Source organism: Nomascus leucogenys, chromosome 1a, assembly GCF_006542625.1.
Source record: "Nomascus leucogenys isolate Asia chromosome 1a, Asia_NLE_v1, whole genome shotgun sequence".
Taxonomy (NCBI): domain Eukaryota; kingdom Metazoa; phylum Chordata; class Mammalia; order Primates; family Hylobatidae; genus Nomascus; species Nomascus leucogenys.
This window is the reverse complement of record NC_044381.1, coordinates 96,851,727-96,865,152: the sequence shown is the minus strand read 5'-3', so window position 1 is coordinate 96,865,152 and position 13,426 is coordinate 96,851,727. Positions and strand designations below refer to the sequence as shown.

General features: G+C 35.2%; 1 protein-coding gene across 1 annotated transcript in view; it reads right to left on the bottom strand.

The window, feature by feature from the left end:
* TTC6 (tetratricopeptide repeat domain 6) overlaps positions 1-13,426 on the bottom strand; it is a 251,716-nt gene that overhangs the window by 103,261 nt on the left and 135,029 nt on the right. The window contains exons 11-13 of the mRNA XM_030813721.1: positions 5,124-5,213; positions 3,398-3,472; positions 1,984-2,363 (exon numbers count right to left, since the gene is read on the bottom strand). Coding sequence (XP_030669581.1) covers positions 1,984-2,363; positions 3,398-3,472; positions 5,124-5,213 — 545 coding nt within the window. The remainder of the gene's footprint in view (positions 1-1,983; positions 2,364-3,397; positions 3,473-5,123; positions 5,214-13,426) is intronic.

The following is a 13,426-nucleotide window of genomic DNA, read 5'->3' as shown; positions in this document are numbered from 1 at the left end:
TCTGGGATGGTGAAGATTCATAATACTTTAAAATCAGTAAATGTATCAAAAATGTATAAGCAAACTTCTGGTTCTGATCTAAAACATTTATCAACTTAGAAAACCTACTTGAAGTCTCCTACAGATGAATTAACAAAAAAAACTCCAGTAGTATACAGAGAACACGAGACTTGAATGGCATTCTCCACTATGGGTGGCCTCTGTTCCACTCTTATGAAGTTCACTCACACTTATGAAGTACTATGCCCCAGTCTTCTCAAGGACAGTAAGTCACCATTTCAAGAAATAATTAACTCTTTTGCAGACAGGAAGTCTTTATAACTATAAAGTGAACAATTTTTTTTATTCTCTTACCATCAGGAAAGTCTTTACTTTTCAAAAGGACACAACCTTAATGAATTCTGTGATATCTGGGGCTATCTAAAAAGAAACCTCAGAGCTTTTTGGAAACTGTTTTGCACAATACTTTTGTTATAAGAAAGTTATGTCCTGAATACTTACTAATGAACACATTTGGAATTTCAGTGGTTATTATTTTAGGTCCCTACATAATTTTAAATATACTGGCTACTATTACTTCCAAGTAAGGAAAAAAATATTTCTGTGTTGATTCCTAAATAAGAGCTTACAACATTAAAAAAAAAAATTAATTTTTTTTTTTTTTTTTTTTGAGACAGAGTCTCGCTCTGTCACCCACGCCGGAGTGCAGTGGCACAATCTTGGCTCACTGCAAGCTCTGCCTCCCGGGTTCACGCCATTCTCCTGCCTCAGCCTCCCGAATAGCTGGGACTACAGGCGCCCGCCACCACGCCCGGCTAATTTTTTTGTATTTTTAGTAGAGATGGGGTTTCACTGAGTTAGCCACAATGGTCTAGATCTCCTGACCTCGTGACCTGCCCGCCTCGGCCTCCCAAAGTGCTGGGATTACAGGTGTGAGCCATCACGTCCGGCCGTTTTTTTTTTTTTTAGAGATGGAGTCTCACTCTGTCACCCAGGCTGGAGTGCAGTGGTATGATCTCAGCTCACTGCAACCTCTGCCTCACAGGTTCAAGCAATTCTCCTGCCTGAGCCTCCCAAGTAGCTGGGACTACAGGCGCGCACCACCATGACCAGCTAATTTTTTGTATTTTTAGTAGAGACAGGGTTTCACCGTGTTAGCCAGGATAGTCTCGATCTCCTGACCTTGTGATCTGTCCGCCTCAGCCTCCCAAAGTGCTGGGATTACAAGGGTGAGTCACTACATCAGGCCCAAAATTATCTAGATTTATAACTCAGTTCAATAATTTAAAATTTAAAAATACTTAAATATCTATTTTGAATGAGCAGAATTTGTGTGGAGCAGGAGTTGTTTAATGTTACTAAATCATTTCAAATAACTTATTTGGGTTTTTTACTTTCTTGAAAATTTCAGTTAGCCATCAAATTGATTTAGTCTTACCTCATGTCCTTAAATCAGTCCCCTATTTAAATTATCATTTGAATCATTCACATACTTATACTATGAAATATCCATATATTTTTAAATGAGGGTTTGTCTTTCTGTTTTTTTTTGTTTGTTTGTTTGTTTTTAAGACGGAGTTTCACTCTGTCATCCATGCTGGAGTGCAGTGGCCTGATCTCGGCTCACTGCAACCTCCACCTCCCGGGTTCAACCTCTTCTCAGCCTCCTGAGTAGCTGGGACTACAGGCACACAACACCATGCCCAGCTAATTTTTGTATTTTTAGTAGAGAGGGGTTTCACCATGTTGGCCAGGCTGGTCTTGAACTCCTGACTTCAGATGATGCACCCGCCTCCACCTCCCAAAGTGCTGGGATTACAGGTGTGATCTGGCGCCCAGCTAGAGATTTGTCTTTCAAAAAGTGAAAGGTTCATATTTTCAGTGCAGAATAAAATAATAACTTCATGGGGTGAGATTATAAAATTAAGGTCAAAACCACAATATATTTCTTAAACTATAAAAAAAAAATCACTTAAACAAGACCTTTCAAGAGATTTTGGAGGCTTGGATAACTCTTCATACACGAATTTAAGTTTTTGTTGTTTCAATCTTTTCTTCCGTTTCATCTTCTTTTTCTTGGGATAAACAATGTAACTAATGCCAGCTTTTTTAGACGCTTCAACGAGATTCGAAGAGCGATTTCTCGAACTGTGTTTTTCGCACATGTTATCAAAGATGTCATCTATATTTTCTTTCACATAGTTGGGCTCCTCAGTTTTATTTTGCTTAGTGAGCTGGAGCTGACGTTCCAATTCCTTTGCTTTCTGAAACATAACCTCTTTTATACTGCTTTGCATATCATTCTTGATTTCCAAAGGAGCTATGATCTCCTCCTTCCTCAAGTCTACAGAAGATTTTACTCGCTTAGTAAGCAAGAAAAGAGGTAGAAAAACCGTAAAATCAATTTAGGTGCTATGCGTTCAAAATTAATTAATTCTGTTACAATTATTATTAATATGGTTTGGTCACTTAATTTAAAAGTTTAAAAATCAGTATTCTTAAAATTATTCAAAAGTCAACTGATAAAGTTAATAGTGGGTTAGTTCAAGCAAAGTACAATAATTTGGTTGGTCATATGACATTTCATTAAGTATATGTAAACAGCACTATAAATTAGATATGTATTATGATTTCCTATATTTTAATTGAAAGAGAATGCTCTCTACATATCCAAATAAATTAACTGCTGTACTTTTATATTTAATGCAAAAAAACTGGTAGAACGGGCAAAAGCTGTTAAAATGCCTTATTCCGTAAAAATCAATTTGGGTTTTCTTTCAAAAGCGCTTTAACAACACTGAATTTCTACACAATACCATTCAAATATTCTCCATAATAACTTTCAATTCAGTACTTATAATAGGAAGTAACAGAATCCCAACCTATTACAGTATTTATTTTATCTAATCATTAGAGAATCAGCTTAATTTTTAATACTATTATTTAATATTCTAACATTAATAATTATATAATTTTAATAATTATGCATTAATACTTGAAACTCTAATATTCATTACTTACACAAGATAATTACTTTAAATCCTTTGATATAGCATTTCCTGCCTATTGAGCCATCATCAGTAAGTTAAATGCATTGCATTTGCTAATAAATAATTTGTTATAGAGATGTATTTCTTTATAGTGAATTTTGGCCCAAATTTTAAACATAATAATTTCATACAAGCCAGTTACGTACTTTAAGATATGTACTAAAGTACAATAGAGATATTGATCATCTGCAACTTACTGTACTCCCCCATCTCAAGAAACTATACAAAACTCAATATGTAATTAGAGAATATAATATAGAATATATGCTTTAAAAAAAAAAGGTGATTGTTATTCCTAGGAATACAAATGTTTCTTCTAGAGAGTAAAAACTGTAAAATTATAATACCCTTAGTTGTGTAGGTTGTGCACTAAACCATTTTTGGATACTTTCAAATGATGCAGATTTTCTTGGTAAGAAACACTGTGAAATAATCACATGAAAAATATACATTAGCCACAAATACTATTTGATAAGCTAAAATATATAACACTTGGCTAATAACTGTTTAGGTAAATTAATGAAATTCAGAAATACTAATTAAAATACAGATACTGAGTTTGAAGTCACTGACTTTATATAGAGGAAGAGAACTTAAAATCTATCAATTAATGTAGAAAAATATATAATAATAAAAACTATCTTGTTTTTTTAAAATTCAACTTGATATAACAAACGCCAAGTACCTGCTATGTACAAGGTAGTATAGTGCAAAGCTACCCAGCTGGTATAGGTGGCACTGGTGTATGTGAATGTGTGACAGATATGCTGAGCCATGAATCCCCTTAACCCTGGGGCTGCATTAGTGGGAGCCCCTGGACAGTCACCTCTAATCATGAGCAATCTCAACCTTTTAGTTCAGGAAACCACGCAAGTGTTACCACTTACTGTAATAACACCCAGACTGGTGTTATTATATTGAGTTGGAAAGCTCTACTAAACTAGAGTGCAAAGTACAAAGAAAATGGCATGTTCCATGTCCTTAAGCATAATAATGATGCAAACAGCAATAAAGAAATATCTAGGCCAGATCCAGTGGCTTACACCTGCAATCCCAACAGTTTGGGAGGCTGAGGCAGGAGGATCACTTAAGCCTAGGAGTTTTGAGACCAGTCTGGGCAACATAGTGAGGCCCCATTTCTAAAAAAATAAAAAAATACTAGCTGTGTATAGTAGTGCGCACTTGTAGTCCCAGATACCCAAGAGGCTGAGGTGGGAGAATCACTTGAGCCCAGGAGGTCCAGGCTGCAGTAAGCCATGATTTTACCACTGTACTTCAGCCTGGTAGATGGAGTGAGATGTTGTCTCAAAAAAAAAAAAAAGACAATATTAGGCACTAGTGAGAGAAAAATAAAACCATGTCCTAATTGTACCCCATAAAGGTCAGGTCATTGGATACACTGTAGTTAGTTATACTAAAAGTCATGACTATGCATCTGATCACCGTTTAAAGCAATCGGTCTTACTCTGCTTCATGGCCACAAACAGTTTCTCCATTTAGTCAAAGATTCACAAACACATTCCTTTGATATTGAAGACCTACGCAAGAATGAGTAAAAAAACTAGAAATGTTAGAAAAACTCACAACAAATATCCTGCTATTGATTAGTGAATAACATCTAACAGTCATAAAAACAGCATATTTGAGAAAGTAGAAATGTATCTTCAGCAAAGATAGCACTGAATGGTCTGAGCCATTTTCCAAAATGAGGAAGTGCCAAGAAAAAAATATATTTTTTTGAGACAGTCTCCTCCTGTTACCCTTGATCTCCTGGGCTCAAGCCATCCTCCCACCTCAGCCTCCTAAGTAGCTGAGATACAGGCACATGCCACCACATCCAGCTAATTTTTTTGTTTTTTTACTAGAGATGGGGTTTCACCATATTGGCCAGGCTTGTCTGGAACTCCTGGCCTCAAGTGATCTGCCCACCTCAGACTCCCAAAATGCCGGGATTACAGGCATGAGCCACCATGCCCGGCCCCAAGAAATAATTTCTGAAATTACCATAATTAATATCTGGACTGTAGGCAGATATAGTAAACAATCCTAATTAAGAACAAAAATTGTACATACCCCAAAATTTGTTCTGCTATGTTGATGTAAAGTAATGACACTGCTTTTATATGAAAATTTATCAGTTAAAAGTCTGCTTGCTTGAACACTCTGTGATAAAAAGATAACAATTTTAAATTATGTTTTGGAATATTTTTTAAAAGCCTATGATGACTGTTACTTCATAGTACAACATTATTAACAAAAGAACCGAAGAGAAAATACAAGAAAGTAGTATAATTCTAGAAAACACTTACCAGAGATGCATCAAAGTCCAGCTATAGCCTTAGTGTTTGGCCAAAACCTGCAATTTGGCTTCAGCGTTGGCATTTAGCAAAATGGTTACTTCCATATTATTTCTGACATCCTTAATCTTAGGAGTGATCAATGATCCTATGATCTCATAGGTTAACATTGAATTTATGCAGCATATTAATATCAGGGTTATGAACAAGACATATTATCTAGTTTTCTTGTCAACACATGAATATTCATTTTTAAATACAAGCAATCATTCTAAATGTACTGGAATGAAATTTGCCTTAAGTGCTTTATACTTTGAATTCTATCAGTTAAGTATGTAGATATATTTATTGTTATAAGAGTAAACTGCCACGATGATTAAGGTTATTATTAAATGTGCTACTTCTCTATCTTGTAATCAGTGGTTTGGATATGCAGAAACCTAGAAGACCTAAATTTGACAGCCGGGTAGATTAATGATTAATTAAATCATACTACTACTTTGCTTTTTTAAATTGTTAGGTCTCGAACACTAACATTACAAATTTTAAAAATATTTATTGAATAAAAAGTCTGATTTTAAAAATATTATGTAATTATTACTGACGATGGAGAAGGCTATGAGTAACTTAAGAATCACCAAGCATTGAGTTTTTGCTAAAAATCCTCTCAAGCTATATTTTCAGAAAGTAGTGATAGCACAATGTATGGTAAGATAATTACCGGACATAATAGAAAGATACTTGGTCACTTTCATCATTATTCTTTAAAAACAAACTACATGGTATACCAGGGATTTTCAAACCATTTTGTTATATGCTTACACAAGATACTGAAATATGATGGAATAGCAGATATTACATATTTAAAAGAATGCTTTTAACAACAATAAAGACAAAAACCTTAGTACCATGCTTCACAGATATCAAAACTGTGGAACTTATTAACAATCAATGGTTGCTTATTTTAAAAAAACATATATGCTGGAGCCTTGGAAACTGTCAAAATAATGCCCAAACTAAGGTGTCTTGAGAGGGCACTTACAGTGTTGCTTATATGATATCCAATGGAAAAAAAAATCATCCTGCTCTACCCCAAGGATATTGTTGAAATTGGTATGCATGCAATAGAAGCTGGGATGAAAACAGAAATGGAAACAGTCTCCTTAAAAGTCAATAATGACTTCTGCTTCTAATTATGTAACATTAGGAACTTTGCTGAGGACAGCTGAGAGCTACATATAATTTGAAAAACAATGGTCAAAACATCAGAGGGCTAACAAGATGAAAAGATGAGCCAAAATCTGAGAAAAGACAAGGTACCAGAAAAGGTAAGCCTACTATTCAAAGATGCTTTGTTCTCAGAATGTTTGCCAAAACAACTACAACTCTGAGCTGCAGATTTGGCAATTTCTTGGGGCAAGGGTGACAAAAATCAAAGCCGAGAATCTACCTGAGATGTGGAGCCTGATAATACATCCCAATTATATATAAACTGGAATACCACAGGGGTACACCCTCAGATTAAAAGTGTGTGGAAGGAATCAACTTTTATGTGGACTTTTAGTCTGGGCTCTATCACGAGGGTAGTCAGACAAACTCAAGCCTCAACTTTAGATTAAAGCTGTCTCTGAATGGTAAAGACCCCAGGTTCTAACAAAAATGTCCTTTGGAGGAAGAAAATGCCATGATGCCATTCTAAGTCTCAAATGTTTCCTTAAAATCATGTTTTAAATACAATGATAAGCAAACATTTAAAGACAGACAGTTATACAAAGAAACAAAACACCATAACAGATTTACAGAAAAATAGAAATACTAAGAAGAATCATATAAAAAACAAGTTTAACAGTATATTATAGACAACTAAAGAGAGAATTCGTGGACCTCACCTATGATATAGGTTAGAAAAAATTGTCCAGAATCCAATATCAAGCACAAGAGAAAAAAAGGTAACTAATACATGTGATTAAAGTCCCAGAAAATGAAATAGAGAATGGATAAAGATTACTAAAAATTTTCCATAGCTAATGAAAGATGTCAACTACAAACTCAAAGGATTTCAATATGTGATAAATAAAAAGAAATATACACCTAGATAAATCATAGTGAAACTATAGGAAATGCAAATGAAAAACTTAAAACCAGCCAGGTTTAGGAGAAGCAGAAAATGTATTAGCTTCAAAGTCTTTACATTTAAGACTTACTTCTCAGCAGCAATAATGAATGCCAGAAAAGAATGGAACATCATTACTGTGTTAAAACATCTGCCAATATATCATACTCAGATAAAATATTCCTCAAGAATGAAATAATACGAAGATATTTTGAAACTAAGAAAAACCAGGGTTTTCACCAACTGCAGACCTTCTACCCCTCCTCTTAAAAGGAATTCTATAGGATACAATTTAGGCAGAGGGTAAAATGATTCCAGATATAAGTGTCTGAGATGTGAGGAAAAAAAGAAAAGCAAAAAAAAAAAGAGATAAATATATGGGTAAAATTTAAGGTATATTACATAAAATGAAAATTTAGTTTGCACTTTAAAAGCTAAGGATCTATCAAAGTAAAAGCGTAAGTCAAGAAGGGGTAAATGGAATCAAAGGATTCTGAAGTCACTGTATTTTCCTGGAGGAGTATAAAGGTATTAATGTATATTAGATATCGATAAGTTAAATATGCATATTGTAGGGAAACTGCCACAGGAATAAGAAAAACATACCGTTGACCCTTGAATAACATGGGTTTGAACTTCATGGGTTCAGAAAATCTACTTATTTACAGATTTTCTTCCACCTCTGCCACCCCTGTAACAACAAAACCCACCCCTCTTCTTCCTCTGCCTCAGCCTAATCAGTATAAAGACAACAGGCCGGGTGCGGTGGCTCACGCCTGTAATCCCAGCACTTTGGGAGGCCGAGGCGGGTGGATCCCGAGGTCAGGAGATTAAGCCCATCCTGGCTAACAAGGTGAAACCCCGTCTCTACTAAAAATACAAAAAATTAGCCGGGCGTGGTGGCGGGCGCCTGTAGTCCCAGCTACTCAGGAGGCTGAGGCAGGAGAATGGCGTGAACCTGGGAGGTGGAGCTTGCAGTGAGCCGAGATTGCGCCACTGCCCTCTGGCCTGGGCGACAGAGCAAGACTCCATCTCAAAAAAATAAATAAATAAAAGACAACAAAGTGAAGATCTTTATGATCGTCTACTTCCACTTAGTTAATAGTAAATATATTTTCTCTTCCTTATAATCTTCTTAATACCATTTTCTTTTTTCTAGCTTACTCCATTATAAGAATACAGTACATAAGGCCTGGCGTGGTGGCTCACGCCTGTAATCCCAGCACGTTGGGAGGCCAAGGCAGGCAGATCACGAGGTCAGGAGATGGACACCACCCCGGCTAACACGGTGAAACCCCATCTGCACTAAAAAGTACGAAAAATTAGCCGGGCGTGGTGGCGGGGGGCTGTAGTCCCAGCTACTCGGGAGGCTGAGGCAGGAGAATGGCGTGAACCCGGGAGGCAGAGCTTGCAGTGAGCCTAGATCGCGCCACTGCACTCCAGCCTGGGTGACAGAGCGAGACTTCGTCTCAAAAAAAAGAAAAGAATACAGTACATAATACATATAACATATAAAAGATGTGTTAATTGACTGTTTATCAGTAATGCTTCCAGTCAACAATAAGCTATTTGTAGTTAAATTTTTGGAAAGTTGAAAGCTACACATGAATTTTCAACTGTGCAGGGATTGGCACCCCCAACCCTCACATTATTCAAGGATCAATTATATATAACTTTTACAACAGAAATGATAAAACACAATACACCCAAAGAGCTGGCAAAAAATTAAGCATACAATGGGTAAGAAAATAAAAATAACAATAAAAAGTAGATGTAAATTTTAAATACGTCCAATTAAAAAACAAAAAAAAATCCATATGTATTTGTTTTCGTCTAATCACATGTTGTTTATAAAAGGCACATCTAAAATATAAGAATACAGAAAGGTTATGTGTAAGGGAACAAATATTTAATAAAGGAAAATTGTTATCAGTGCATTAATAATAAAGATAGACTCTAAGGTAAAAGTGTTTACTAAAATAAAGTAGCTCAGTTCATTACTGAAAGTTTTGACTCATAAACAATGTTTAACAATCCTTCATTTGTATGCATCTAATAACATGGCTCCAAAATATATAAAGTAAAAATTGACAATATTACAGGAAAATATAGACAAATCTACACCACAGTGGCAGACTGAAACACCCAGCTGAGGTTGAACAAAATGTCATTCTGCCTTCTTGTTTCAGCTCTCGTATTGTAAAGAAGTTTCCCTTTCACAGCCTATTTAGTGTCATGTTTTTCACATTTTTGTGCTTTTGGTTTGTGATTTTGCTCTTTAAAATGGTCCCCAATATAGTGCTGAAGTGTTGGCTAGCGTTCCTAAGTGCAAGAAGGCTGCAATGTGCGTTACAGAGAAAACAAATGTGTTACATAAGCTTCTTTCAGGTATGAGTTATAGTGCTGTCAGCTATGACTTCAGTAGTAATGAATCAACAATATATATTAAGTAAGGTGTCTTTAAATAGAAAACCCCATAAAGCAAGGTTATGTATTGATCAGCTGATGAAAACCAGAGCCTTACAGAACCCTCGCCTTCTACTTCCCCTAAGAGCAACAGTCCAATATCAACTAATTCAGTGCTTGAGGTGACTTTATGGAACGTAACTACCACAAATGACAAGAATCCACTGTACGTTTATTGTATCTGTACTTCATACTAAAATGTAAGCTCCATGAAATTAATGACCTTAAAATTCCTAAAACTTAAAGTATAATAATAATAATTTAAAAAATTACCACACTAAAAAAAAAAAAAATTTCATTTCTGCAGCTCCAGCCTCTAGAAGAGTGGCTCACACATAGAGGTGACCGGCATGTATTTATCTGATGAATGAATGAAAAAATGACTTGTAAAAAGACTTGTCTTCATTTTAAACAAGACCAAGAAGTTCCAAGTGGGATGAATGAGAACTACAGTGTCCGAATACTTATTGTCAACAAGACTGGATGCTGCCTGGCAAGTAATTCGAAAAACAGAATTTTATGCCACATCAAATTGGAATGCAAGAGGCAGAGGAAAATAAATATACATCCACAAATACAAGTATTCCAAAATTTACCACACAAACCTTTCCAGAAAGAATTAGTCAAAAATATAATAAGGAAAACAAAAATTATTAGAAGAAAGGAAATGATGTAAGACAGAAGAAATTGTGGAAAGAAAATAAGTCAGAAAAACATAGCTAAATCTATGTAATTATTGATGCACAGAGTGAACATTAAAATTATCAGGAGCAAAAATATTTAATGGTCTCCAATGTGGCAGATGGCAGATGGGAGTAAAGTGAAACGTTTTAAAGTCTTAATCCTTCATGGAAAGGATATAGATTCTGATTGACTCTTGATGTGCTTAAATACATGCCAGATATTTTTAAATAACCATGAAAATGTAAAATCATGAATATATTATATCCAGACTACTGAATTTTATTTTTTAAAAAGGAACAACTGAAAAATATAAGTTTAAGAAAAGGAATAACAGGTGAAAATAAAGACAGCATCAAACAAAAAATAAGTTAAATTAGCTTTTTAAAAATATGGGCACATAGATCTGTGCATCTAAATATCATTTCCCATTCATCACAACCAGGAGTCTTTGAAGAAACAGTCAATGCCAGTTCTGGTGAAACGAAAATGTCAGGTGAGCTTGAGCTATCTTTTTGTTCCAGAAAATGCTGTTGGATCCTTTTTCTCCTGGTCACTGGGAGTGGACAACCACCAGTACTGATTTTCTTTCGGACTACTTTTCTAATGGGTTGCTCCATGGTCACCAGTTCTCACTAATTCTTCCTATTCCTGCTACAATTTCACTTCTTTTAAAACAATTTTGCCTACCCTCAATTCCCTACATTCACACTTTCCTATAAACATAGATAGAAAAATATATGCCCATACTTTGTAAACAAACATAGTTTAAAACACATTGCGCTCATATTGCAGACTCCCTACTGTGTCAGCTCAAGTAGAAGTAGACGCCAACAGTACAGGATAAAATGAGAAGGTGCAGGAGTAGGCAGAGGGAGCCTTGAGAACATTATGCAGATTTGACGTCTCTGAAAGGGGATCAGAGAGGAAGGATTAGGTAGAAAGAGCTTCAGACCACGGAGCAGTTCTAAGAAAGATTCAACCAGGCAGATGAAAAGTCCCTGAGCCAAAATTGCCCATGAAAGCAATCACAATTAAGCAGGAATGCATCTGCTCTAGCAACCACCTTGTGCTCAGTCCCTGGCTGGGAGCAGCCCCAAGGAAGCATGGCCTTGGAGCAAATGCCATGTTAGGTCTACAGGACAGCAGCTGGAGGCCGCCAGTCAAGTACGCCCCCTCAGCAGATTTTCTTGAAGCAGATGTGAGCATCATATTTTCACAGATGCCACATTGACTTATGCAAATTAATACTCACCAATCTTTTGCATGAAGGCAATCTTTTAATATACTTTATACCATTAACTTTCTCTTTCTAGCTCATGACATATTTTTCAAAAACAATATGTAAGTATTTTCTTAAGTAAATGAAAAGGTTAGACTGCATTATTAAAAAATGCAAATATATGAGATAATCTTCTAAGACTTGAAATATACATACACTTTGACTAGGAATTCCAAACAGAAAAATACACATATGTGTGCAAAGATATATATTCAAGTATTTTAAGTGAAAAAAATCAAGATGTAGAATAATATAAATTACAAATCCACATATGTAAAAGTATTAATTTGCACACACCTGCATGACATAAATGACAATGAAAATGTCTGAATGGATATACAAAATGCATTTAACAACGGCCAACTTCAGGGAGAAGAGAACTGGAGAATGACAGCATTAATGAGGGGGACTGCTCTTTATGTCATATTCATCTTTATTGTTTGAATTTTTACTACAAGTAAGCATTCATATACCACTAGTGTGATTTCTGAAGTAATTGTAATAGCCCTTGCCACTCTGAAAACAGCACAGACAGTAGGGAGTTAACAAAAGAGAACAGAAATTTAAAAAAAACAGAAACCACAAAATAAAATAATAATAGTAGGACCAAAACACCATATGTTATTTATAGGGCTCATCTAAAACAAAACAAAACAAAAACAATAGAAAGTATTAACCTAAAAATATTTCTGAACACAGAGAGAACAACACAGGGCTAGACATACTAGAGTGGAATTCAAGCACTGAAGAGGCCAAACTGGATCATTTCAAATCAATAAGAGACAAAACTCATAATAAAGACAAAACATCTTCTAATCGCAGAAAGTAAAATTCTTAGTAACACGTGGAAATTTTTTTTTTTTTTGTATTTTTGGTAATGATAGGGTTTCATCATGTTGGCCAGGTTGGTCTCTAACTCCTGGCCTCAAGGGATCCACCCAACTCAGCCTCCCAAAGTGCTGGGATTACAGGCGTGAGCCACCATGCCCAGCTAACACATGGAAAAATTGACACATAACTTCATTGAAAATCTGTATTTAATTAAAGTCTTTATGAGATCAAATGAAATAAATATGCCACATAAAATTTAACAATATTACAGTATAATAGTTGTCTATTATTATTTGAGCACCTACTACTTATCGAGCAATGCACCATATAGTCTCATTAAAACCTCAAAAGACCCACTTTGCAAACAAAAAAAACTGAGACTTCATGAGGTTAAAATAATAGTACAAGGTTACCCAGAAAGTAAGTAGAATTCAGATTCAAGACTATCTGATACCTAAGGTGTGCTCTGCTTAGTCTGGCCACAATATCAAAGTGATAACAAACAATACCACTGAATTAACTGAGAGATATTGGGATATCTAGCACAACCCAAAGCAAATATCCATAAATTCCAAGAAACTGGTATTTTGAAGAATATATTTTCTTACACTAATAAGGATTAAGAATAAAATTTAAACAAAATAATTCCAACAAGTTTTTAAAAAATGTTTAAACACTATGGTGTATCAAAAAGAAAAGGAAAATT